Source organism: Fonsecaea monophora, assembly GCF_001642475.1.
Source record: "Fonsecaea monophora strain CBS 269.37 chromosome Unknown Scaff40, whole genome shotgun sequence".
Taxonomy (NCBI): Eukaryota; Fungi; Ascomycota; class Eurotiomycetes; order Chaetothyriales; family Herpotrichiellaceae; genus Fonsecaea; species Fonsecaea monophora.
Window position 1 is genome coordinate 160,888 of NW_019173971.1, and position 26,486 is coordinate 187,373.

A 26,486-nucleotide genomic window follows, 5' to 3' on the forward strand; every position below is an offset into this window, starting at 1 on the left:
CATGCCATCAATCCCCTGTATCAACCTCAAGATCCAGCTGGACATTGTTGCTGACACCGTAGTCCTGAAGTGTCAGCTGGTCTTTGAATGGTCTTTCGCCCTGTCGCTTGAGCAGTATCTCATGAGGTTGTCTGCCAATCATCGAAGCAACGATAACTTTGAAGTCCTCTGTTCTTTCATTAGCACGGAAAAGAAGCCCACGGTAGCTGCGATAAACTCACTTATTGGATCCGTGGGATAGCATGGAATAGCTTTCTTCGTCCCCAGTCGGTCGTTGACGTAAACAATAATCATAGGCTGCGCTGGTATTGCAGGCGCTGGTTTCTTCTCTTTCTTGTCTGGCTTCTCCTTCCTCTTTTCTTCGCGGAGTTCTGGTTCCTCTCGATCTCGCTGTCTGTTGCGATCTCTGTCGTCTCTTCGGGGGGAACGCCTCCGAGGAGGGGGGGTCCTAGATCTCGAGCGAGGTCGATAATGATCTCTATAGCCTCGCTGCAATCCTGCTTCTCGGTCACGTCTCGAGTCGTCATCGTCTCGACGTTTTTCCTTCCATTTGAACCCTGCGTCCTTGCGCCGCGGTCGATCCTCGCGCCTGTCCCTATCCCGTCGAGGAGACCTGCTCCTTCTGCGGTCTCCGCCCCTGGACGATTCTCGCTCTTTCCTGTCAGTATTCGTGGGTGGAGGTGAGGATGGTGAAGTCTCACGCTGATTGTCGGCCATTTCGAAGCCAAAGCGGCGTCCGAGAGACTTTAGAAGCGTGAGTGCAAGGACGTGACACGTAAAGAAATTCACAGCAAACCGCCATCAGGGACCGGAAAAATATGGTGGACCGGAAAAACTTCGGATAAACAGTACCTCAGTTCGTGCTTGGAGCTCGTCAAAGTATCAATGAATGTCATCCAAATTCAAATGATTCTTACCTAGCGTTTTTAAACTGCACGAATACTACCTGCCCGAGACACGTCCCGCCTCCAGGTCTCATGAATACTTTGACGTATGAATGATGTTACAGAATCAGCTTCTTGACAACATAAATTCCCAACAAACGTCGCAACAGGGCTCTACCTGCTGGGAAAAGCCGTTGTACAGTGTTGCGCTGTGTTCCGAATCGCTCCATCGGAGCCGCTTCACAAGACGTTGGGTTCCTTGACAGGCGCAAGGTACAAGGCAATGTCCTGAGAGTGGAATGGACTAGAGCGAAGCTGATCAATGCTCAAAGGTATGGGTATATCATGAACGAAGTTGACTACCTAGTACAAAGGAAACCTATGAAATGAGTGTATATGGCTCTGTCATGTGCCCTCGTAGTGCTCAGCTTCCTCTCCTTCCACCCGGACAGATTCGTAACACGATGGCGAAGTTGGGCAAAGGTTGTCGACCGTTGAAGTGTCGATGTGTGGTCTGGTACAAGTGTCGCCTCATAGCCTTGTGCGCCTAAGTGTATATCTCTTCGTCTCGGCCAGCCCCGGATTGGTTAGCGCTTGGGAGATCGTCGCAGTGAACGAAACCCATATCGCCTCGACTTCTCAGGGGTTCGTGGAGATGAAGGTGGTGGTTGAGTAGCACGCGGCGTGCCACTTTCAGTCGCCTCTGCGACACTCTCCTCTGAAGTGATATGCTCAGGCTCAAAAGCCTCCTCATTTGCTTCCTCTGCTTCGACAATCTTCTCTGCCTCCTCTTGCATTTCAGCCATCTCAGTTTCAACTTCAGCCATCTTCTTCTCTACCTCGACTTTCTTTTTCACCACCTTCGGCATCTTATCGTCTACCCTGTCCATCGTCTCCTTCACATCGCTCATCGTATGCTTCATCTCGTTGATATCTTCTTCCACCTTGCAGATCACCCTCCTTAGCTTGGCCAAGTCTTTCTTTACCATGACTGTGTGATTCCTGGCGTCTTTGGCTTTTTGCTCTTGTATCATCTTCCTCGCCCTGAGCATCTTCTTGGCGGCATTGTTGACTTTCTTCATTATTTCTTTCATCCCATTCTCTGCCTCACGCATCACATTCTTTCTGAAGGCAATTTGGTAGAAATCACGAAGCATTGTCGAAGGGATATTCAACGACACATTCTCAAAGGCTTCCAGCTCACGCTCCTCCTCTTCACATATAAAATCCTTGAGGCAGAGACGCAACGAGCAGTCTTTGACGGCTTGTCCGTCTTCGTCGAGAAACATCTGGGTTGTCGTTAGAAATCTCCGTCATGACACGAGCACTTCAGAATGCCGAAACACCACTCCTTACCTGATTGTCAACCACTGTAGCCCGGGTCCACTTGTCGCCGTCAAGTTGGGCTTTCCATACCGAAAATGTCGCCAAGCGGCCGCCACGGTAGATGTCATTCAAATCCAAAGCGACAACAGTTCGAATCGCGCCCTCCATCCCCTTGATAAACCGCGTTGCCCTTTCTGGTAACTTCAACTTGCGCTGAGACCATGCCACCTCTACCACCAGGTCAGCATTCCAGCAGCCCTCCAGAGTGTATGAAAGATCAGGTTCCAGCCGTTCGCCGAGAGGCCCGTTGCACTCCACCGTCGTAGCCAGAGTAGAACCTATCTTCTTCGCAATATCCATAGTCGCCTCTTTCGTGCTCTGAACCGTACAAAGTGTCCCTGACTGAATGTTACCAAGCCATCGCACAATCTCGTCATGGATCGCCCCAAGCATGCCTTCGTGAAAGACAGATGGCACGTGGATCACGAACTGCTTGCTGCCTTTACAAGGGCGGCGTGTATAGTCGAAACTGGTATCTCATTAGCGGTTCAAAGCCAGAATTTCTCAAGGAAGCTTACCGAAACCTTTCTGCCTTGTTTCCATCCACATACTCTAGAAGCTTTTCATTTCCCTTCTTCCTCAGTTCTTCCCATAACTTCTGATAGCCGCGATAGCGAAGTGTTCGCTCAATCAAGTACTTTCCACCAGGCCCACCCTTTTTGACCTCATACGCTCCGTCCATGACTTCTTCTATCGTTTTCAGCACTCGCTTGACATTGGCGGCATCTCGTCGTCGTTCCCTGGCACTAGGAGGCCGAGCTTTTCCTAGCCGCGACGGCATTGTCGGCGCCTCTTCCAGAGGGACTATAGTTTGCGTCTCTATCAAAGGTCTGAGGGGATAAGGAGAGGGATATTAGAGGAACGTGACGCTCCCTCCCTCCCCCTTGGAAGTGAAGACGCTGTGGGTAGATGCTGGAGGTAATAGCAGTCGCCCGGGGAAGCGGATGCCGATCTAACAGCTTTGACGGGAGTGTATTTGAGTGAAAGGAAGTGTTGGGATCGGACGCTTTCGCCTCGGGCCAAATGGATAGCGGCGAAGCAGGTGCTTCAAGGCGAAGCCTTTCGCGCGGGTGAAGATTTTTGCACTGAGAAAGATTTGATCTCTCCCTTCCGTGACGCCGGTGACGACGTGTTAACCAATCTGAAGAAGTCTGTGACGGGGTGGGCGAGGCGAGAGATGATACCTAGCCTCCCACGTGTTTTCATTTTCAAGAATGAAAGGGTTTGATACCAGAAGCATTCCGTCTGCATCTCCTGGAATTGTTGATGGTATGCGTGCAATCTCAACCCCTTTGGGCCCTCGTCCCAGGCCCTACAAGTCTCGGTCAAAGCTTGGAAACTTGAAAATTCATCACAAATTTTGTTTACACTTTCGAATTCTTTGGTGGTCACAGCCGGCTATCGTCCTGTCTCTCTTGTCAGTTACTCTGTGAGCCTGTCACGTCTGTGGCATTGTAAGCTATTGGCCACCGCCTCCATCACCGAATGAGTCGCTGAAGATAGAATGCAGGTAGGAAGGGAAATTGGAGATTGTCAAGGCACCTTTCCCTTTGCTGTATCTGCTTCTTGACTGATACTTTCGCCTGTCGGTGGGAGAAGTCACCTTGTGGAGAAAGGCATATTTTGTAAGGGGTATCACTAGCATTTATATTATTATGCATAACCATCAGACTAGGCCTAAATCAGGCTATAAGAGACTAACCTATGGACGTTGTGACCACGGCAGCTGGTGACACGTGCTCTTCTAATAAGGTAACCATGTACACAGTACCTTATGTACGTTAGTGGTTGTAAGAGGCTACTTGGTTAATGTTCGACAGACTCGGGGTCGGATTGAATGGGCTAATGGATTGTTACGGAAAGAACGATCGCTTACGAGCCGACGACAGGAATGCTTGTAGCTTCTACGTCACAGCATTGTCGGCGCTTGTCAGACGGCGGTGTAGTGCAATTTTGGGGCTACAAATCACTTGCTTGATTGCGCTTCACCACTTTACGACAAACGCTTTTTGGCGAGATGAAAGCTCCGGTACTCGTACCTGTGAGGTCAGCTTGGGGATACAGCCGTAGCAGTCGATCTGCACTTCATTGACGAGCCGCCACTTGCGTTGTACTTGGCGGATATCCTACTGTCTCGCCTTATTTGGTGTACTTGTACTTCTTTTTTTGACCCGCGAAGTACCTCTTCGCTGATGCTTTCGTGAAGCAATTCCGTCCATCTTGTTATCTGCGGCACGTTCAAGGAGCTGTATTCGTCCACTTCTGCGTGGTGATATGCTTGCAGCAGCGTCTCCCTGGGCTGGCGGTAGGGTGTTGTCGTGTAACGCTTGAGCCGGCTTGGCCTGTCGCTGGAGTGGCGCATTCCTCTTCACTGCCGATTTTGATATCCTGGAAGAGTGCATTGGGTCAAGTGGTCCGCCGGGCAGGGATCGCGGCTTATCGTCTTTCCGATCAGACGTGTTCCTGTCTGACCGTGGCGCCGGGTTCCTTTTCGTTCGAGGCCGAGGTTTGTGCGATTTGGATGGGTTGGAGGTCGAGCTCGGCGTCGAGCCAGAAGGCTCAGTATGGCCATACGATTCCTGTTGAGTTGACCCGTCACCATTTCCTTGAAAAGGAAAAGAGCCTCCGATGTTCAAGGCGAGCCCATTTGTACCAGGTTGATCCAGAGTTCGGGTTACGGGAGCGGGGTTTGATACTTCTCTCGGTGGAGTCAACTCAAGACCAAACTCTGCAATCGCTTGATCCCATGGTTTTTCATGCTTCCATGACATTCCTGGCATGACGCCCCATGCTTCGTTCCAAATCTTTCGCCGATGCCAGGTGTTCTTGACAACCTCGTAGGCTCGTGTGTTGATATCTTCGGGAAAGTCATCGTCTCCGCTCGTTGCCTTCTGATGCATTCGTTCCCGTTCCTTCGATATTTGATAGATGAATTGATAATAGGGCCGTGACGCCTCACGCTCACGCTCTAGGACAGCTCGACGTTCTGCAATCCGTCGCCGTGCATCATCACTCTTTAAGCGTCTCGACTTTGGTCTCGGAGAAAGAAAGTGAGGTGGCACTTCAGGGTCTGTTTCCCAATCCGACTCGATCTCGAGCGGTTCTTCATGTTTCCATCGCCCGAGGGCTGTGGATGTCCATTTGTCGCTCCAGATGCCCTGCTCGACCCATCGCTTCTTAACAATATTGTATGCAACCTCTGAGAAGCTTTCGCCCACCCGTAGACACCACGTTTGATTCCTGTCCGCCTCGATGATGCGCTCCTCCTCTTCCGCCCTCTGTTGCCGGAACTGGTGGTTAGGTCTGGAGGCAGATCGCTCGTCCAGTAGCTGGTCTCGCCTGTCTCGCCGACTTTGCTGCTCCTTAGTCAGGATATTTGGACTCGGTGATCGAGTCGTCGCCCCGGATAGGTCTGAGGCGTAAGGTGGTGGTGGGTGGTCGAATCGTGACCGTGACATGCTGCCACTGAGTTGCGGGAAATCTTCCTCTATTGCGGCTAGAGCTGTATGAAGCCGCATTAATCCGTCCCCGCGGATAGAATCACCGAGGAAAGCCATGTGCGTAGTAGACAGTGAGGTAGATACAAAAATATTTTGGAAGAAAGAGCAAGGGACACGCGAGAAGAAGGCGGGATAACAAGTGGTAGAAACACAGAGCGCACGTGATGGGTACATTCTTGGACTAGCTTTGGCGCGCGGCAAGATATGAGACGAACTGCCAGCCTCACATGTCTGGTCAAGTCTGAACATGTATTGGTCCAGCGTCGTCCTGGGCATCAGGTCAAACCATGTCCCGTTGTTCTGCTAATAGCGGGGGAGGAGAGTGCCTGTTGTCGCTCTTCCTTCACCCTCCCAGCGCAACCTCTACCTCCCTTCTTCCCATGTAGGTTTCGCTGATAGTATGGCCACGTCGAATACAGACTCTCTCGTTTTGTTCGCTCTTTCCGCCAAAAACCACCGGGCTGAACGTGTACTTTCTCATCCCGAGAACAGACACCTTATCTCGACCAGAGCTGATGGTCAGCTCACCTTCGATATTGGTTTCCCATTGCGTGGGCAGTCGCCCACAACCCTTGCAACTCTAGGGAGAGGTACCAATGCCGACATCTTCGTGGAAGGTTCCAACATCTCCAGGGTGCAGTGTTCTTTCGAAGTTGACCTCGATACCGGCATCGTTATGTTCTATGACCGGTCGCATGGTTCTACGAGCCAGGTCTTTGGGAAGGACGCCACACCATTCGAGTTCGGCCGTCCCCGAAAAGTCGTCGTTCAGGAGAGCCTCAACACCATTATTGGAATGGGCGGTGAGCGATGCGACCTCTTTCTTTTCGAGTTAGACTGGCGCCACGAACCTAGCGGAACAACGCATGCCATCAAGCGGTATGGAGCTTTCCCTGGCACACGAAAGCAGCATCCCCGTATCACTCGAACTGTGGACGAAGCGCCAACCGAGCTGCCTTCGCATCGCGAGACTCGACTCCACACTCCAGGGTCTCTTGTGCTCAAAATACGATATATAAAGCTAGGAAAGATAGGGAGTGGAAGTTTTGGAGAAGTACATAAAGCCATCGATGTTGACTCTGGAAAAGTGATGGCTGTGAAGATACTACGGCGACCTCAAGATTTATCACGAAGACATGTATGGAAGGAAACAGTGGCGCTCTCTCTGAAACGCGAGATCGAGATTCTTTCTGGCATCAGCCACGTAAGTCAAAACCTATTCAGCCACTTCTGTACATACTGATGCTTACTTAGCCAAACGTTGTCAACTATATAGCATCACAAGGTTGGTTCGATAGTGACGTGGAGATCTTCATGGGCCTCAAAGAAGGAACCTTGGAGTCATTGATTGGAAACGGTGCTGACGCAACTACTGTTGCGGACAATGCCTTCCCGCATATGCTGAGGGCGCTTGACTGCATAGCATTCAAGGACATCATCCACCGCGACGTGAAGCCGGAGAACATTCTTTACGTGTTGAACGCAAGCGGAGAGTACCAGTTCCAGTTGGGAGATTTTGGCTGCTGCAATCGTGCTGTCGAGGCTGCCACAATTTCCGGTACCCCTATGTTCATGGCCCCGGAGGTGCACAAAGGTGAGCGTCAGAGTTGTAAAGCAGACATTTGGTCGCTCTTTGTGACCATGCTGTGGACGCTGGATGTGAATGGATTTCGGCACACCCACTTCAAATCAATGGAGCAAGTGTGGACTGCAGTCTCGTGTGCACTCTCAAGCACGGCACTGTCAAGACTTTCAGAGATGGCAGTCGTAAACCCGCTTCAGCGTGCATCCGCGGCGCAGATGCTTGTCAAGTTGTTCCATGGCAAAGGACTCAGCACCCCACTCAAACAGGTCCCAGCTCTTCATTCCAATTCTGTTGTTGCCGCCGATGATGACAGCAAAGCTATGGTTAGAAACCCTCCTGATTTGGCAGCTCGAGACGCCATACATCACAAGCAGGTTCGCGAAAGGCTAGACCCTGCTGGTCTTCAAAGGAAAGCACCGATGGATGTGGCCCACGTTCGCAAACGCCGTACACCCGTCCAGATGAAGCTGGCTAAAGTTGGACATACCAAATGCTGAGGATGGTGGCTACCCCAAAGAAATGGTTGGAAGGATGGATCGAGCGCCGCCGTGAGAGGGTGGCCACTATAGACCTCAGCCAGGTCGATATGCGTCATAAAGAGGCCAGGATGGCGATTGCGGCCGCCACCAGGAGCTGTAAGCAGACTCAAAAAGGTGGAAACGTCGGCGACCACATCAACAGTATTGAATTCCTGCCGATATTGCGGGTTGTGTATGTCTTCTGGACCCAAACCCTGCCGACGTTCTTGGGGATTGTGCCAGACGAGGCGCTGACAACGCTGCCAGCCCCTCACTTCCCGACATTCATCCTTAGCACGAATCCGTCCCAGGCCCTGCCACTGGATAATGGGAGTGCCCCTAGAGAGTCTATACGATTATACTCGCTTATATCCAAAAACACACGACAGCGGATACAAGATAGAAGATGCAAGATACAAGATGGATCAAAGGGCTTCGACTGACAGCTGCTACCTATCGGGGCTCTCGGATGGTGGAGGCTGCTCCTTAGCACTATAACTCCTCCCCATTAACCTAAAAGAGCAAACGAATGGGGGAAACACGGCGAAAGCCTCGCCTTTTCCAGGACTTTCGTCAGCTCGTTTAAGCTGCGGTGGTTATGAAACCTCCCCAACGAGAGCTGATAGCGGCGATCATGTCTTGCACTAGCATTTTGGTGAAGAGAATTGTTGTGAGGCTAATAGTAGGTGTTAATGTGTGGTAAGAGACGTACATGGCAGTACGTAAGTGTAATGAGAGCGTGTCTAAGTACGTACGTAGCGTGTTAGGTAATAATACACGGTAGATGTGGAGTACCAGAGTACTAATGCATTAACAGTGTATCAGACGGCTAGGTCCGGCGCGACAATTCTCCGTTGCGAATCTCAAGTTCAGCCACATATCTCGCACAGGTCTATATCTCTCTCTTCCCTTCTCGTCTCCCCTCTCTCCGTAAACACAAAGCTAAGGAACGAACCCCTTGTCAAATCAACCTGATACAAGCCATGGGATCATGTTCACCGGTCCTCGTCAGTATCTTTCCATCCACCTCCCAAGCCCGACAACGGTCAGCTTCACCGTGTCGACGAGAGAGCCGGTCCAGCAGCCCGCATCATTGATAAATCGGCCCTCGTCTTCGCACCTCTTACATCTCCGACGTGTCCCTGTCTTTTCTCTTCTGAAGCACGCGCTACGGATCCTGCTCGTCCTGCTCGTCCTGCTGGTCAACCTCACGAAAGCCCGGATCGAGGCACCACGGCCATCCTCAGGCCTCGACGCGTATGCAGACTTGGGACTCAAGCTCAGTCTGGTCGGCGGGACGATCGGGGCCATCGCCGACCGCGCAGAGTGGTGGGTCCTGGCGCCGGTGAGCTTGATCGTCGTGTACGCGTGCTTGAGGCGCGACTATGTCGGTATGTGCGCTGGTCTCTCACCCTTTTCCCCTCTACCTGTACTCTGTGCTCGGAGCGACGAGTCCTTGTGTCTAGGTCCGTACCTACGAAGCTCTTCCTTCTCGCTAACCCCCCCGTGCAGAAGAATCCCTCTTGGTCCTCCAAGGTCTCGGGATCCAGACATCCACTTCGTCGCGCTACTTTTTCACCGGCCCAACCACGACATTCATCCCGACGACGCAGATCCAGGACATCGTCATCCATGAAGCCTTCAAGGGGCTCGAAGTCCGTTTTTACTTGGCCGTCATAGTCGAGGGGGCTACGGAGGTGGTGGTCGTCTTCCCTGTAAGCAGTTCAACCTCTTCTATTGATTGGTACCGTGTCAATGGAATAAGGACAGAAGCTGATCGTGTTTTCCATCCTGCGTTCAATCTGTAGACTCTCCTTCCGCGCCGCGAGATTCTCGAGGAAGTCTGGCGAGGGGGTCGGAAATGTTTGTATTCCGGTATCCGCTGAGCAACAGGAGCGAGGCCAGCTTCTAATCTAATCTATTCAACTGCGACATTCGTCTCTTCAAACTCCTCCTTGGCTTTATCTCTCGCTTCCCGACTCTTTGCCCACTTGGCATTCAACACCTCCAAGGTATCCATCCTTGGCTTCTTCATCACGGGCACATATCGACCACTGATTCTGGCTCTGCTGCTCCCGTCAAAGACCTTCTGACTTCGCGCTCCCGCCTTTCGGGGTCCATCCCGTGTTGCGCCCCTCTGGAAGGGGGTGCCGTCACCCTGAGAGAGCGCCAGATCGAGGAGACTGCCAGAGAGGAGTTCTTGCGTCTTTGCTTCTCGCCACTGGGTCCAGAGTTCGTCGACGACCGAGCCAGTGCCGAATTTCCCGTCATTCTTGGTAGAGTTTGTCGTGAGCGCGGGCACCGTGGCTGCGTCCCCAGCATACAGCCAGTTCAATGAGTCTTCCATCACTCCGCCCTCCCCGCTGTCACTGTCGGGAAAGATACAGTCCCACAGCACCAATGGCGCGTCGTCGGCCATCTCATACGTGGGTCGACGGGGGTTCTTCTCGACATCAAGCAACTCATCGATAATGCTCGGCTCCTCGAGGCCCTGGCCGACCAGGAACAATAATGCCACCATGCACCGCACCTGATGCCACAGGAACGCGGTGCCGTGGACGCAGAAAGTATACACCTTTGGGCCTCCAGAAACGGGGGGAACCGTTCCATCATTCGCGAGCGCAGACGAAGCCGACCCGGTCTGATTCAGAGCCTCGTGTTCCAGAAACATCCTCCCATTCTGGGGAAACTCGACCACGTCGGCAAACGTGATCCTCCTCACGCAGTTGGGCATCTGTTTGCTCGCGTCGATCTTGCAGAGGTTTCTGAAGTCGTGCACCCCGACAAGCTTGCTCGCGGCTTGCCTCATCTTGTCCACGTCGAGCCAGCCCTCCCTGACGACGCCCGCGGGATCCTTTCCGTCCGAGCGTCGAAGACCGAGAGGGCCGGGCGTGGGGCAGAACGCCGGGTTCGTGAAGAAGTATTTGTACCGGCGCTCGCGGCAGGAGAAGCGCGCGTCGAACGTGGGTGGCGGGGAGGGGCACCAGGCCAGAACGCGGATGTCGGGCGGGAGGATCGAATTGAGGAGGGATATGTACGGTAGCTCGTCTTTGACGGGGTCGAAGGGCTTTGCGTGTTGATCCGCTGCGAGATCCGCCACGTCTATGGACGGCATAATATCGCCTTGGCCACTTTCATGTTCCACCACACCCGCGTGCTGCGCCCCGTCCCCTTCTCCCTGCACAGATTCCTCCCGAGCGGGTTCTCGACTGGTCTCAAGAGCCCGGTTACTCCTGACACGAACCCCAATGACCTGGCCGAACGCGGACACGCCCCTGTCCGTCCTCCCGCATTTACTGTACTGGCAGCCTTCCCAGCTGAGGTCCAGCCGGACCCTGCCCTGCACGCTGGGATCCGGGCCTGACCTCGGCGCTCCTGACTCTCGCGCACGACTCCCCTTGACGTATGTCTCCCGCCTCTTGTCCTCGCCCCACACCACGTCGTAGCTCTCGTCGCCCCCCTCGGCCAAGCTGGGCGAGATCAGCCGCGCCTTGCGCAGCGCCTTCCACAGCACCTCCTCGACCGTCGGCTGCGCCGTCACATTGCCATTCGCGTGCTCGTACCCGCCGTACCGCCCGCCCAAGTACGCGAACTTCAGTGCGATGTGCCGCGTCGAGTATGCCGCCGGGTTGAACGGGCGTGCACGCCTCGGGGAGTGCGAGCGCGAGCGCGAGCGCGCATGCGACCGGGATCGTGGCCGTGACGGATCAGCAATGGAAAAGGGGATTTGCGCGCCTGTACAAGGGCGGTCCGGGAGGATAGATGTGATCGGAGGGTGGGAGGGTCGTGGAGACTTCGAGTCATTCTCGCGTGTCGTCAACGAGGCCAGCAGCGCCGTCTGTTCGCGCAGTTGCTGTTCCAGCGCCGTGATGCGCCCGACCAGCTCGCTGGTGCTGTAGTTCGCATAGTCTTTATCCATACCTGTCCGCACAGCAGTAGTAGCGAGAGTGGCAGTGTACCGCAACGGAAGGAACGTACAGTGTTCGTAGTGGCAGCAGAGAAGCCGGCGTGGCACGAGCCCGCTCGCGAGAGATACTGGCACCGCAGCAGGAAGAGCAGGCATTAAAAACACACTGGCCCAAGCGCCCCCGAGGACATTGTACCACACAGTGCTGTCGTACCGACACTACCTACTCGCTAGGAAAGAATGTCAATTGTAATTCACAAGTGTGTAGGTTTGGGTGTTGCGTCACGGACGGACTTTTTCTCTAGAACTGCCAGAAAAAATATGGATGAACTTCGGGACAATTTAGTCCGAGGCGAGGCTACATCGCAGCCTTGCGAGATCGAGGGTAGCGATAGATACAACACACGGGTTCTATTGTTTCGCGGTTTCCGTTACAGAAGAGGACAAAGCATCGCCCTTGTCGGCCTCACGTTATCATCGTTGACAGTCTCCAATGCTTGCGGCACTGACAGAATATCCAGCGAACCAGCAGTTTCTCCATGCCTCACTGGCCTCCACCGGGTGGGCTTGGGGTTGCACCGTCCAGTTGACTCCAGCCCGTGGCCAGCAGTAGTCCCCTAGTCCACTGGGTCGTTGTTTTCCTGTCGCGCTTCGTGAAACTCTTGTTCGTCGTCGTCATCATCAGGACTATCCTTGTTTTCTTGTTCGATGTTGTCAACTTGTTCCTGCGAGTCCTGGATCTCGATCTCGTCCTCTGCATCGTGCATTTCCTCGTCTTCGTCTTCTGTGCCGTCATTGTCTTCAGCTGCCTCTTCGACTGCGTCCTCTGGCCCTTCTTCACCTCCGTCGTCCACATGGTCCTTGGATATCTCGTACTCTTCCAACATGTGCTTCTTTTCTTCGTCCAACTCATCAAGCTCGCTAAGCTCGCTGCCAGAATCCTCTGCGTCGGCTTCCCCATCCGCACTGTCCTGGATAGAGCCCCGTCTAGAGCTTGCTCTGCTGCCATCCATGTCTTCGTCCTTCGTTTCAGCTAGCCGTTTGTCGACCGGAGCTTCTAGTCCCAGCTCCGCCTTCGACGGCAACTCCACAATAGGTGTCTTGGAAAGTATGGGCGTCTTAATGGGTGGTGGCTTCAGTATGGCCGCCTCCGCTTTGCGTTGTATCTCACGTCGGGTCACTGTCTTCGTGCGTCCAGGTCTGCCTCGTTCACGCTGAACTTCGGGCACCGGTTGACCGGTTGCCACCGGAAAGGGGGTTGGCGAATTTTGAAGTCCAAGACCTGCAGGTGTAGAGATGGACACAGCCAGTGGTCCCTCGGCAGCACCGTCGCCTTGGGCCCGGAGCATGTTCGTGAGACGAGCACGTTCAGCATTGTCGTCGCCGCCAGCAGCGATATCGGTAGTCATGTTGATGAAAGTGCCTTGTGGAAGCGCCGCAGGCTGTGGCTTAGGCTGTTCCTCTGGAGGTAATTGCTTGAGGAATTCTTCGTAGAGGCAGGCATACGAATCCCCTATGAGGTCGTCAATCACCGGGCCTTTCATCAGACTGTTGTTGAGGCGTTTCAAGTCAATCGCGTCTCGCATAATGTCCAAATACACAGAGGTTGTGTCAGGATCATGAGCCCATTTCTCCATCATCTCCGACTTCTTGGTGAATTCTTCATGGTTCATGCCATCGAATAATGCCCGTTCTCGGCCTTCAGGGATCTTGCCAAGTCGTCTCAACAGCCGCACGTAGATTGTGGCCACTTCCTCCCAAATCTTGGTGTGATCGAGAAAGTCCGTAGTCTTCCTGCGAATACGGCGAACGAGCGCGTCCAGGTTGGCGCGGTCGTTGAGCTGCTCCAGAATGTGCACAAAGAAAGAAATGTATCGTCCAGTATAGACATAATGACGCCCTGGTCGCTCATATTCAGGCTTCCAGACCTGCATCGTCATGGTCTTTGTGAATATCTGTTGGGTGAACTGATGCTTCGCACCAAGTGCCCCAGTGAAATTTGGTTCTTCATCATATATTACGTGGGCCGCGCGGTCTGTGATTCGATGATGCCAATTGGACTTGTCCGCGTGTCCAAGTTTCTTCAAGATTTCCAGCATGTAGGGCACCCAGTCGACTCCTTGTTCATCTTCGGGCAAAGGCACACCTTGCGAATAGCGCGATGACTGTAGGTACTGGTAGGCTTGGGCGTGCGAGATCTCTCGGCTGCACACCATCTTGTGGACGATCGACACCAGTTTGAAGTGGGGTTCGAGGATCGGCTCATGGTTCTTCTCCTTCTTAGGAAGCGCCTCAATGGCCTCGATGATGGCCTCAAGCACAGCGTCCGAGGAGACACGACCTCGGTTTTCACGGCTTCGAAACATTTTCCACAGACACTTCGCGCGTGTGTAGTGGGATGTCCATGGTTTGGGCCGATCTGTGAGCTTCATTTCGAGGAGATACGCTGCGAAATGCCACAAAGCATACTCTCCCACTGGCTGGTGATATGGTTGCTTGGACATTTTCATGTCGACAACGCTGCTCATGTGTCGTATGTGTTTGTCGGTTCTAAAAGCTTCCATACTCAGCGGAGGGCGAGAAGATGCATATAAGCGTGTGGCGAATTCCGCGAGCATGTCCTCAACCTTCTCTACGGTCTCGGGTCGGTCGTCAGCAGATCGCAAGGCTACTGCAGTCGCCATGATATAGCTGTGAATCGCTTGTCGCTCGAGCAGAGCAATATCTGCCCTTGATTCGTTGAGTTTGGTAGAGTTCCAGATCAGGTCGTCCTCGATCTTGGCCTCATAGACCTGGGCCAAACGGTACCAGGTTTCCCATTTCTCAATGTTGTGGTCCAAGTCCTGACGGAAGAAGCTCGCAGCAACGTCCAAATCGTCGGTCGGTGTTGGATTGACTCGTTTGATCGACTTGTATTTCGAGAGCGTAAGATGCCCGAGCATGAAATACCAGCCGCTCTTTGCCGCAATCTGCGTATCCGCTTGCACAACGCGTGTAGGGAGATCACCAATACCTTTGATGCACCTGTACAGGTCGTTTGCGTTGATAATCGACTTGAGGTAAGAAGAAGTGATTCGTTTGTTTTGTTGCAGCGCTGGAGGGCTCTTGATCACTCCTAAAGCTTGCTGCATTTTGTCAATTGTGGCTTTGAGCTCGCTTTTGTTCAAGTCTTTAACACTGAAACGTTCGGCATATTTCATGATCATTGGGATCAAGGACCAGGCTGTCTTCTTGTCCAGGTTTTCTGGAGGACAACCGTGGTCGACATCTCCCATGCCATTGGCGATGCGAAGTTGATAGAGATCAAAGAAGATTTGAGCAATCTCGCCAGTATAGTCCTGTTGGGTGGCAAGGCTTCCCAGCTCCGATTTGACCAACTTTATGAAGGACTTGTTGGCGTGTTTGCAATACTGTCGGAGGCCGAAGGAGTTATGAACCGTACATAAATACTCCGCCAAATCGTCTGCGGCTCGAGGGTAAGATAGCGGTTCTTGGACAGTCGCTTCCTTCAATAGTGTATATTGCAGAGTCCAAGCGCGGACAAGCATTTCTCTGAGCCGATCCTTGCTTTTCTCATACAGTTTCGTCGAGGTTGCGCCTTTGATTTGAGGTGCCGCAGACTGGCCAACACGTATTGAGTCTTCATAGATGACAAATCCATGCAGAAGCTTCACAACTGTGGCAACTGCTTGCAAAGATGAGCGGAGGTGGTCACCGTCAACACATTCAAACGGGTTCGAATCACCGAGGACTTTTGTCAACAATCTGATCATCAACTCGTCCACATCATGCAACCATTTAAGCATGGAGATCTGCCGGAGAGTTGGTTCCTGTTCGAGATGTCGTGTGGTGGACAGTTCATCAACGATCGTCTCCATCGCTCGCAGAAGACAGGATACAACTTTAGGAGTGTATGAAATCGCCGTGTAAGCGTTCTGGAGGCGTCTCCACAGGTACAGTTTGAGTGCCGCGTCGCCGGACTCGAGAAATTGAATGAGCTCTTCTGCCTGGGTCGAGTGTACGCAAGCGGAATTTTCATTTGTAAGTCTCGATGTTGACTCCAAAATGGGTTCCAATTTCTCGATCACTGCCACAGGGTCGCTGTTATCGTCGTCGAAGATGCTCGTGAAGAAATCGCGCGTACTGAGAGCGGATAGCTCTCGATCAATCGCCGCCACAGAGATTACAGCCATTGCACTATTGTTTGGTAAAAAGATCGAGTCGGCCTCGGTCTTTTTCAGGAGTGCCTTAAGCTCTTCGAGCAACGATACAATGTGATCCTTAGTGACATTGTCGTCCAGTCTGGCCTGGGCAATTGACGCCCAGGTAAAGCGGAGAATGAGAGGGTCATTCAGCCCTAGAGCAGGAGAACGCAAATAGAGCTGGATGAACTCGCTCGCCAGACTGGACCATCTCTGCAGGCGGTCGTGACTCGCGTGATCAAATTCTCCGCCTAGATCGAAAGCTGCAGCTGCTGCATCCAGAAATATCTCGAATAGTGTCTCGACAAACTCAACAGCAGAATGGACACCTGGGGCGATTCCGTCGACCAGGTCGTCGCTCGATTTTGATAGGGAGTAGAGGCGCTGGTGCAAAAGCTGCCACAGATATTCCTCCATTTTGCGCGCCAACTCACCCACCAAGTACTTCATATCTGTGGTCCACTTCTCACTTAGATAGGGCGATGGACATGACTTGCCCATACCGTTCGACCCAGTGAGGACTGAAGACAACCAGGAGCTTGCCGCTTCGTAGATGTTTGTTGGCTCAGAATTGATTGTATTAGCCAGGGAAGTCAAAACAACTTTGTCGAAGCTCCTGGGTCGCTCGATCTCCTTCAGATTGGTAGGTTTGAGATGTTGAAGGAACAAAGACATGCCGTTGGCTTTCTCAGTAAAATCCTGGTTACCATGACCATTGATGATGGCGTGGCCTTTGTCATCAGACCAGTTCATCAAAATCAAGCGGAGATCCGAAACCAAGGTCAGGTTCTTCTGGATACTCTCAAAACCCTTCCCGTTCGCTTTCTCATCGGTACCTGTCCAGAATGCTTGTTTGGCTTGCTCTGTTGACAGGTATAGCTTCATACCTAGTTTGTTTAGAAGGGAATTCGCCATGTCGAATGTAGCCTGATCCGCCTGCTCAAACACGGCGAGTTGGTCCAAGAAGTATTGGGGATCCTCGTGGGCCGCATCTTCCTCTTGAGCATTTAGGTCAGCCATCGATTCTCTTGCTCGTAACCTTTTGCTCTTTGCTCGCCCTTCGGTTTCATCGTTCCCAGCCACCGTTGTTGACCGTTTGCGTGATGTTGCTCCAGAAAAAGGTCGCGCTTCGATGATTTCGATTGTGTCTCCATCCGGCAAGGCGTTCATCTGTTCGTTGTCTCGCAGTCGCATCTCCGCCGGATCAGCAGTCACAGGATCCTGCGGTGATTCCTTCTCGGGGGGTGGCTCGAGCTGGGTTCCTATCTCCCTCGAATGTTGTTCAGGACTCTGCGATATGTCCACTAGACCTGAGCCGGCGACGACGCCTTCCTTCCCCACGACCTCTGATGTCGTTGCCATGTCGACTTCGTGATCTGTCATGTTCAAGTGTATTTTTACGGTAGCGGCGCTACTAGGACCAACGGCATCTTGAATATTTTTCATGGTTTCGGAAATCATCTTCCCCAGAGAGTAAAGATCGGGTGAGACCGGTTGTAAAGTGAGTTGAGCCACCGCAAAGCTTAGGGGACGATACCTATCATCCAGATATTCAAGAGTCGATGCGTGCTTGGGTAGGAATGGGTATGGGTCATTTGATTTCTTCAACACTCTCAAAAGCTTATCCTTGGGTCTTGCGTCCGAACTTTGAAGGCGGCTCATATCATCCTGTACCAGGTTGACCATCTCCTCGAGCTCGCCAGCTGCAAAGGCTTCGTCAAGGCCCGATAAGTCGATTGTTTGTTCGCCATCCTCATCTTCACCAGCGAGGACACTCTCCAAGCAGAATCGTGCGATGCGCTGGGTAGACAGAACGTCTGCCACACGTGCAGCTTTCTTCCACGAGTCAAGATCGGTGTCATCACGCTCAAGAGCTTGCGCGAATTGCCTGAGGCTTTCCTTGCTGGACGTGGCGTAGTAGTGACAAAGCTCGGAGCGAGTCCCTCTGCGATCTGGCACCTGGTGGCGTGCAACGTCCAGGAGAAATTGGCCTCTGTTCTTGAAGGCGAGGTAAAGAAGCTGAGGAATGGAACTTGCAGAGGATTCAGCAGCACTGTTCGGAAGCAGAGATAGTGCGCCAGAGTCCGTCTGCGCGGTAATGACTATCGTATCATCGTCGATTTCGTCGTGCTGAAAGTCCGAAACAACATCGGGATATTTGAAGACTTCGGAATTCAGAAGTTCGTCGTAAGCATCCTCAGCTTCTTGGAAATAGTCGGGACCCTGAGAATGAAGTTTCAGTGCATTTTGATAGAGTTTGAAGGCTTCCTCGAGCTGGATCTCTCGCGTGTCATCGACTTCCTCTTGAAAGGTGTCTTCAGGTTCGACATTTAGGGCCGTGAAGGCGGACATGGTGAGTCTAGTATCGCAGGTCGTCTACTTGAGCCAGCACTGGTCGGAGACGATTCATATGGTGTTGGGGGAGGGACATTGTCGATCCAACACATACGTTACCGTCGTCCTCGACAAAGAAGGCCTGGCAATCGAGGCGGATATCTTCTAACCCTAAATGAAATCAATGGAGTTTCCATGAAGATAGGAGGAAGTAAAGATGTCAAGTGAATGATCGCTAACATGGCATCATGTCGTTCAACGCGTTCAAATGTCCAAGTGAAACGCGTGGCGAGAGTTGCGCATCCCATTTAGGAAAGCTTGCCGAAAATGCACTCAATTGTTCCTTTAACAATCTCTGGGAGGATGGATTGAGACACGTAGCATCCAAGTCTCGTGCAGTATAAGATCTTGAAGGCTCTCTCAACTACCCGTACTTCTCAGGTTCACTATCGCCGCTTGCCCCGCTAGGATCGTCAACGATTCGAGTTTACGGACTACCTCGACACGCCCCCTTTTATCAGTCTGTTCTCGAAATATTTGTCCAACTCCGCCCATTAAGGGTGCGCGGCCATGGTTGCGCCAGCAGTGCCAGAGTGAGTCGCATTCCAGATTCTACATCTCTAATCACGCGCTAATGGGCTTCTCACAGGATCATTGAAGATGATGAGATCGGCCTCGCTGTCGACGCACGCACAGAAAGTCTACCGGGACTTCGCGAATTGGGACCTCCGGATCTTGTTCACCTGGTCAAGCAGAGCGTCAAAGCTGGCAACAAACAAACTGGAGTTTACCACCATGTGACTGGTGTTGATGCTTCATCCTCTGCGAGCTTGGCTGCATATGTCAACACCCTGACTTTCAATCCTGTTGACAAAACACACAAGGTGGTGTCGGGTCTATACTGCTGTTACAATGCTTTTTCGCATCTAGACATGAGGGTGGAAGTCAAAATCCCAGGCAGTGTGGAGAGTTATTGTGTAGATGAAAGGGGTGACAGAAGAGTTGCAACCGAGAATTTATGGCTGGAGACATTTCTCTGCGCAGTGCTGCGTGCATATTCATACTCGGACAATGGCAGCGGTGACACGATAAAAAAGATTATTGGTGTCCGAAGGTTCAATCCGATTATCAACACCGAGCTGGAGCACCGTTTCTTCGAGGCCGCCGAGCGATTATTCTTCAGTGGCCGTCAACTGGGTTCAGACCCTGAAATTCAAATCCCTAATGTGGTCTCCAACCATCTCACTGCGGGACTGTTGAAATACATTCGAACGACAGGACGGTTCGCATCAGGTATCAACTTGTTCGAGAAGCTGCGAACAAAGGACGTGGAGGTCTCGTCTTTGCTGGCGCGGGTGTTACTGGATGGAGATGAAGAGATCCAAGCCGTGCGGCTCCTGCATGATTCCTTACAGGATGTACCGATGGATTATGCGCTTCTTGACTGTCAAGCTGCGTTCTGCCAGAGCAAAGGTGAGGGCGAAATGGCTCTGGAACTGGCCAAGCAAGGAGTCACAGCGGCTCCCAGTGAATTCAGCACCTGGGCTCGATTGGCCGAGGTCTACGTTGATCTAGAACAGTGGGATCTGGCCTTGCTTACCCTGAACTCGTGTCCCATGTTTTCATACCAGGACAAGGACTCGCCCAGAATGCCTGAACCAAGTCGTGTGCTTCTCCCGATCCTACCTGAGAGTGCACTAGACGAAATTGATGAGGGACAGCCCAGACATGGAGAGCCGTACGATCAAGTCCATGTTTCATTGCGAAAACTACAGGCGGCCACGTATCAAGGGACATTTTTGAAGGCGTACAGCTTGCTGACACGGATCGCGGCCGCCATCGGATGGGACACACTCCTTAGGACTCGAAGTCAGGTTTTCGTGATGGAAGAGGAGTACCGAATCGAGAGGCAGCACCAGGTGACTCCAAAGATACCCACTAGCAAGAATGCTAGCACAATCGCCCTATCCGGCACTCCGAATGGCCACTCGAAGGCGAATGAAAATGGCGCAGACGAAGACGACGAGTCAGAAGATGGCTCTGCTGTGGAAGAGCCGAAGAAAGCTGATGATGAGAAGATTCTTGATGGATCCTCCTCCACTGCACCTACACTAAATGGTGGTGTCGATGAGAACGAGAATGCAGAGATCAAAGCGCACCGATCAATGGAGAAACCAGTGCCCACGATTGCAGCGGAGGAAGTCAAGTCGGGTAGTGACGAGCCAGATACATCCCATGGACACTATCCCCAATTCCAGAACAAACGCCTGTGCGAGCGGTGGCTCGACAATCTCTTCATGGTGCTGTACGAAGACCTCCGGATATATACAATCTGGCGGACCGAAATGGGCCAGTACCGGCAACAACAAATGCAGTACAAGAAATCCGCCGCGGAGTGGGAGATCCTGGGAGATCTTGCCGAGCGGCTCCATCACACAAACGAAGCTTTGGAAGCATATCAGCAATGTCTGAACATCAGGTTCTCGCCCAAAGCCATGAAGGGTATACTGCGCATGTACGAGAAGAAAGGGGACACGAGAAATGTCCTGGCATGCTTGATTCGACTAATCACCTGGCAATACCGATGGTACTCGGAGGTAAGGACTCTACATCGACCTCTTCAAACGCTCTGCTGACTGCTGTGACAGTTTTCGCCCGAACTCTTCTACTCGATACGGAAGCTCATTGAAGAAGAAGGGGCCGTCAAGATCCGCTCCATCGTACAAAGCACCAATCTTCCACAGCATGTGCTGGATTTGACTCACGAATACTGTCGCCTGTGTGTCACTTTTAGAAGCAGCGGCACCGATGGATGATGAATGATGGGTTATGGGACTCTTTGTGTCAGGTAATTGTCTTTGTACAAGAGGAGGGATCGCACGTTCTTTTGCGTTCATTGCTCCTGAGCGACTTCCCAGCGGGCGGCGTCTTGACAGAATCAGACAGAGAGGGTGTTAGGTAGAATGAGAAGGCCACACGCTCAAACTGGGCTGCTTGTGTGAATACAGCCCATAAAAGAAAATACATGGCGGGCGCCTTTGGTGGTGCCTTGTAATCGTCCATCCACTGCTGTCACGGCCTTGATGCTTTTGCGTATATGCACGTAATGCGTGTCCGGAGAGATTGACTACGGTCGATCATTTGGCATTCGACTTATCGTCAACCAAGTTCAATCACTATTATTCTCTGACTTGGACTTGAGATAGACCATCAACATCCTTCCATCAACCACTTCAGACTGCTCCTCCAAGCACTTTTTCCGTCGATTATCAGTTCGTTCATCGTCCCAAGAGCGATCAAATTGTACCCTCCAAAGCATTCCGTCGCCGAACTCCCGTTCCAGAGGCCTTGAGGCGGAACGGCGGGGCTAGGCAGTGAGGAGGCTCTGAAGACCGACCCACACGTTTCCATCCAAGTCTGCATCCACCATGACCAGCCAGAAGCGTATCACGAAGGTAAGAACAACAGCGGGAGAGAAGGCTGTCGATATCGCGTCGAGCTCAACTGACCCATGCGCGTCAGGAACTTGGTGAACTCACCACTTCTCCCCCTGCCGGAATCACGGTCGCTCTGGCTGATGAGGCGAATCTCTTCGAGTGGAAAGTCACCATGGAGGGACCAGCTGGATCGCCGTATGCTGTAAGTTTGCCCCAGAGTCTGTTCCTTGGAGCCAGGTAGGCTGGGCTGGCGCAGTGACCTGGGTGATCCTGCTCAGACCAGCGCCGTCTTTGCATGGCCCTCAGACATGGCAGCACGGATACGAAAGGAGCAAACAAACACGGTAGGAAACACTGGCTGACGTATCTTCACACACTCTTCTCTCGCCATCTCCAGGGCCACCTCTTCAACCTCTCCTTGACCCTCCCACCAAACTACCCTTTCAAGCCGCCAACTGTGACTTTCACCACCAAGATCTACCACCCAAACATCTCCAATGACTCTCCACCAAACTCTGGCACCATGTGCTTGGGCATGTTGAGAGAGTCTGAATGGAAGCCAAGCACCAAAGTCGCCGCGGTCCTGGAATTCGCTCGTCAATTGTTGAAAGGTACGTGGATAGTGAACCCCCTAGCCTTGTGACACAATCTGAGTTGTGTCGGGCCTCTGTCCCCCTCTTTGAGAATCTTTGCGGCCAAGGCTCGCCCGCTCACCCATGACCGAGCTGCCATACCTGAATCTGCGTAAGCTGCCTTGGCTTGAGTCAGTCGGGTTGAGGTATACAGCCTGGGCTGTATCGTGGAGGGTGGTCACAGCAATGTTTTGTCAGAAATGTGTTCTCTGCCTCTATTCACCTTGATCAGCATAACTAACAACATGTCATTTTTGATCCGCTTTAGAACCAAACCCCGACGACGCCGTCGAAGGCAAGATCGCAGACCAGTATCGCAACGACTACGGCGCGTACGAGAAGGAAGCCCGTGAGTGGGTCAAGCGCTATGCGACGGTCAAGAAATGAAATCCTATCATGAAGAAGTCTGTGATCTTGTCGTGTCTGTCTGCCTGCCAGCTCAACACCCATTCTCATTTCCGTTTGGAACTAGAATAGGATATGTTTCTTTTTGTTGGCACTGGCAAATTGAAGAAGAAAAAAAAGAGAGAAAAAAAGATTGCGACTCCTATTCGACATACGTTGTGGAATGTGGGCAAATCATCCATGTGGCTTTTATGAAGCAGAGCGCATCGATAGCGGACAACACAGCACAAGACATGACATGACATGACGACAGACGGACATGAGATCATGGACATATGGCGATGGATGGCGAGAAATGGAAGACTGCGACGCAAGGGCAAAAAAGGCAAAAAAAGCAGTAATCCAGTAGGTGGGCTACCGAGCAGGTATGCAAGGGGATGGATATGAGCATGGACCTCGCAGTCACCGATGGAGACAGCACAAGGCACAGACAGACATGGCCAGTCACCCCCAAAGCTCAAGCAGGTGAGCAGTCGACTCTGATTCGAGTATTGAAAACAACAAAGAACAACCAGATCACTCCTCATTCTCATCCTCGTCCTCGTTTCCCTCGGCAACATCGTCGTCCATCTCCTCATCCCAGTCTTCCAGGTCATCGCTATCCCACTCATCCTCGTCGTCATCATCGTCATCATCTTCCCCAGCTTCGCCATCACCCTGGCCTGCATTAATTTTCGCATTCTTCTTGGCCAGCTTCTTCCTCTCGACATTTTCTTTCTGCTCCTTCCGTCGGGCCTCTTTCTCCTGCCGCCTCTTCTCCCACTTGACTTCCAGGGCCTTTTCCTCGGCTTTAGTCTTGGTGACAAACTCGTTCCACATTACGCGTCCCTCGCAGATGCCTTCTTCTACTTTGACCATGCGGAGGCGCATCCGAGGGCCGAGTTCTACCAGTTTCACTGCTCGCTTTTCGACGTGCGATTCCACATTCGCCGCGGACTCCTTCATGGGTGTGTCTTTGTCTTTTTCTCCGTTTTGCTGTTGCTTTTGTTGTTGCTGCTGTCTCTGCTGCTCTCTCTTACTCAGGACGCGTTGGGTGGTGGTTTCCAAAACCTCAATCTCAGCATCCGTGTCAAGCTCGGTCTCGCTCGCTGACGTATAACCCCCAGCGGAGGGGTCAAGGAGGTAATCCGCTACGTCCTCCAGTTTGCCCAAGTTCGGTAGTGCTCCCGACTTCTTCTCACGTAGTCGCTGTTCGCTTGGATCAAATCTGCGTACCCGTTTGGATATGCCTGTTCGACGGGTTGTGATGGCATAGTGGCGGAGGTTGATTATATATGTACCATCGGACTGAGGCTCGCGATTTAACAGTAAAATTCTTCGTATTGAGCTCAGAGGGGTCGTCTGTGGCGATATGGGAGGGAATATGGATTGGAATATAGTGGTAGTGAGGGATTCAAGCTGTTTCTTGATAGGGTCGGCTTTTGAATCTTCGCTTGTCTGGGAGGTGAAATTGTTCATAACCAGTAACGGCGCACTCAGGTATTCTTTCCCTCCACCACGGGGATGTTTCTGCGCCTTGGCTATATCTTTGCACAGGGCATAACGGTCGACTCTGAAGGTGAGGGTCGGGCCTCGAGGCGTAAGTGCAACTCTAAGGTGCACATTGCCTGTTTTTGAGCGCGAGAAGAGGAAGAGGTGCGTTACACCCAGTGGACCAGCCATGGCGGTGTAGTCTTTTAACTTGTTTGCTCGTCGTTCCTGGAATCCATGCGTCAGAGAATCGACACTGGTATGGAGCCGATACATCGAGTTTGCACTCACCTTCAACCTGCTTGCAGTGTCTGGCTCCATTACTGCTCGAAAATCTCGCGCCAGTTGTGTTACGCTGGACCCGACATCACCTGCGCCCATTCGAATAACCATACTCTTCGGTCGACGGTTCGCCTGCCCCGGCTTTCCGGGGGCGTCGTTGTCAGGCACATGAGTTCTCTTCTTCTTTCTTACTTTGGCCATGATCTTGGTCTGCGCTCCAGGCTGTTGAAACAGAGAAATGTGGGCTGGCGCAGGTGCAATTGTGATATTGTGAATGAGGAGCAAAAAGTCCGAGACAACTTTTTCTTATCGATAAGAGACTGATTTCAGTGGAGCATTCGACCTGGAAGCGTAGTCGAGAATCGCTTGTGCCTATTCGCAGGCAACCAAGCACCCAAGGCAACTAAAACAAAAGGAAGCCATTGCACCAGCACACAGCAAAAAGGCTCATTGCAGAGGGTTCATGCAAGCCACCGAACAAAACCTCGTGATCGTGGCTTCGTTCACAACACATGGACCGCATGACAACACACCATCGCCAACACCTTTATCGGCATTTGAGGTCGTTGGAGCACTTTCCATGTGGCCTACATGTGGCCTACCATTTATCCAGCGAGTCACCTACTACGCCTTGAACAACCGCGCCTAGCTGGTTGGAGGCCACATTCACAGGGCGCCCTTACTCGTATTGCTCAGCCCTCGTGTGTAGGGTGAGTTGGTTCAAGGTGCCAATTTCCGATGGGAGCCACCATCCCCGCATCAACCAGCTGGCTGCGTCTAAGCCTCTCGCCAATGGCCTAGGAGGGCCCGACAGGTCTTTCACAAGGCTGAGCAGCTTGTCGACGTGGACTTGAATAGTGAGTCACCAGGTAGGGTGAAGAGGAGAGTATAAAGGGCTGCTCACGAGGAGTTGTCATGGACTCCTTTCCCAAGGACTCGAAGACCTCAATCATTCTTTTGTCCTCCAGCCATAGCTCCTGGTGTTTTTCCACTGGTTGAGCGCCAATTAATATACCACAAATTGAGCATCGTGTGACCACGATGCCACGCCGTTTTCATGACTCCATCAACACAGAGCCTCAAAAAGATCTACGATCTCAGAAACGCAGCAAAAACCGGCTCGCGAAGCAAACCGCCAAATATTATGGATACCGTTGTGTGCAGCCCGGCTGGATCGACCAAGAGTATTTGTCCATGAGCGGATTACCACGAAACCCCTCCTATCCCAGCCCTAGCATCTTCGCAAGCTCCGATCCCCTTCTTACAGATGCTGCCAACTTCAAGGTGGCAACATGGACCAAACGTGACATGTGGCTGGACCGTGACGCGGACATTTGGCCACTCGACATAAGACGCCATAAAGGACGGAGGATAAGGGATAAATTCTGCTGGAAGTGGAACGAGCTAGAATTTGGCCGAAGGACGAAGCAGAAGTCTCGGTATCTCGACTTCGCCACTGAGGATGGCGAATACTTGGCCGTGGACCTTGATCTCGACATGGACAACTCGGTCTACTGGGACTTTGAAGAACACTGGTTCGATGACCCTGATGAGATTCGCAACGATCGGAACGAGCGACTGCCCCGCTATGTCAGTCTCGATGGCGAACTTTACACGGAAGATATCCCGGATGAGGTCGACTCTGAGTACGCTGACAGTCTTTGCGAGCGCGAACTTAGACAGCTTTATTACGACACCAGCGACGGAGACGATTTCAGCATCATTTCAGAACTAGAGCTATTGGATACTCAATCCTCAGCTTCGATTGAAGATGATTATGAAATGATTTGAGAATGATCGAGAGGCCTGAGTCACTCATGCGCAGGCGATGACTTTCCAGTGTACATTACCTTATTGCATTTCAGCGCTGTGTTACAATTCGGTAAAGGCAACTTCAATTGTCCCTTTGATTACAGGTAGACAACGAGTTTCTTGACACGGGCC

General features: G+C 52.3%; 11 protein-coding genes across 11 annotated transcripts; 5 read left to right on the forward strand and 6 right to left on the reverse strand.

The window, feature by feature from the left end:
• Positions 1 to 7: 7 nt before the first annotated feature.
• On the reverse strand, positions 8 to 717 carry AYO21_06030 (hypothetical protein; the record flags this gene model as incomplete). Its single annotated transcript, XM_022655995.1, has 2 exons — positions 8 to 168; positions 222 to 717. 2 exons carry the CDS (start codon positions 715 to 717, stop codon positions 8 to 10), a joined length of 657 nt encoding a protein of 218 aa, XP_022511707.1.
• A 754-nt stretch (positions 718 to 1,471) lies between these two features.
• AYO21_06031 (hypothetical protein) lies at positions 1,472 to 3,051 on the reverse strand (the record flags this gene model as incomplete). Its single annotated transcript, XM_022655996.1, has 3 exons — positions 1,472 to 2,173; positions 2,241 to 2,739; positions 2,789 to 3,051. 3 exons carry the CDS (start codon positions 3,049 to 3,051, stop codon positions 1,472 to 1,474), a joined length of 1,464 nt encoding a protein of 487 aa, XP_022511708.1.
• Positions 3,052 to 4,396: 1,345 nt separating this feature from the next.
• Positions 4,397 to 5,827, reverse strand: AYO21_06032 (hypothetical protein; the record flags this gene model as incomplete). Its single annotated transcript, XM_022655997.1, has 1 exon — positions 4,397 to 5,827. The coding sequence occupies one exon, from the start codon at positions 5,825 to 5,827 to the stop codon at positions 4,397 to 4,399; it is 1,431 nt and encodes a 476-aa protein (XP_022511709.1).
• Positions 5,828 to 6,170: 343 nt separating this feature from the next.
• Positions 6,171 to 7,852, forward strand: AYO21_06033 (hypothetical protein; the record flags this gene model as incomplete). Its single annotated transcript, XM_022655998.1, has 2 exons — positions 6,171 to 6,974; positions 7,025 to 7,852. 2 exons carry the CDS (start codon positions 6,171 to 6,173, stop codon positions 7,850 to 7,852), a joined length of 1,632 nt encoding a protein of 543 aa, XP_022511710.1.
• Positions 7,853 to 8,864: 1,012 nt separating this feature from the next.
• AYO21_06034 (hypothetical protein) lies at positions 8,865 to 9,681 on the forward strand (the record flags this gene model as incomplete). The annotated part of the gene is made up of 2 exons (XM_022655999.1): positions 8,865 to 9,264; positions 9,386 to 9,681. The coding sequence occupies 2 exons, from the start codon at positions 8,865 to 8,867 to the stop codon at positions 9,679 to 9,681; spliced, it is 696 nt and encodes a 231-aa protein (XP_022511711.1).
• A 110-nt stretch (positions 9,682 to 9,791) lies between these two features.
• Positions 9,792 to 11,936, reverse strand: AYO21_06035 (tRNA pseudouridine(38-40) synthase; the record flags this gene model as incomplete). Its single annotated transcript, XM_022656000.1, has 2 exons — positions 9,792 to 11,794; positions 11,852 to 11,936. The coding sequence occupies 2 exons, from the start codon at positions 11,934 to 11,936 to the stop codon at positions 9,792 to 9,794; spliced, it is 2,088 nt and encodes a 695-aa protein (XP_022511712.1).
• A 461-nt stretch (positions 11,937 to 12,397) lies between these two features.
• AYO21_06036 (hypothetical protein) lies at positions 12,398 to 18,334 on the reverse strand (the record flags this gene model as incomplete). Its single annotated transcript, XM_022656001.1, has 1 exon — positions 12,398 to 18,334. One exon carries the CDS (start codon positions 18,332 to 18,334, stop codon positions 12,398 to 12,400), a length of 5,937 nt encoding a protein of 1,978 aa, XP_022511713.1.
• A 552-nt stretch (positions 18,335 to 18,886) lies between these two features.
• On the forward strand, positions 18,887 to 21,132 carry AYO21_06037 (hypothetical protein; the record flags this gene model as incomplete). The annotated part of the gene is made up of 3 exons (XM_022656002.1): positions 18,887 to 18,909; positions 18,966 to 20,913; positions 20,965 to 21,132. 3 exons carry the CDS (start codon positions 18,887 to 18,889, stop codon positions 21,130 to 21,132), a joined length of 2,139 nt encoding a protein of 712 aa, XP_022511714.1.
• Positions 21,133 to 21,744: 612 nt separating this feature from the next.
• Positions 21,745 to 22,772, forward strand: AYO21_06038 (hypothetical protein; the record flags this gene model as incomplete). The annotated part of the gene is made up of 5 exons (XM_022656003.1): positions 21,745 to 21,771; positions 21,839 to 21,955; positions 22,032 to 22,097; positions 22,151 to 22,364; positions 22,654 to 22,772. The coding sequence occupies 5 exons, from the start codon at positions 21,745 to 21,747 to the stop codon at positions 22,770 to 22,772; spliced, it is 543 nt and encodes a 180-aa protein (XP_022511715.1).
• Positions 22,773 to 23,306: 534 nt separating this feature from the next.
• AYO21_06039 (hypothetical protein) lies at positions 23,307 to 24,743 on the reverse strand (the record flags this gene model as incomplete). Its single annotated transcript, XM_022656004.1, has 2 exons — positions 23,307 to 24,488; positions 24,552 to 24,743. 2 exons carry the CDS (start codon positions 24,741 to 24,743, stop codon positions 23,307 to 23,309), a joined length of 1,374 nt encoding a protein of 457 aa, XP_022511716.1.
• Positions 24,744 to 25,583: 840 nt separating this feature from the next.
• On the forward strand, positions 25,584 to 26,333 carry AYO21_06040 (hypothetical protein; the record flags this gene model as incomplete). Its single annotated transcript, XM_022656005.1, has 1 exon — positions 25,584 to 26,333. One exon carries the CDS (start codon positions 25,584 to 25,586, stop codon positions 26,331 to 26,333), a length of 750 nt encoding a protein of 249 aa, XP_022511717.1.
• Positions 26,334 to 26,486: the final 153 nt, after the last annotated feature.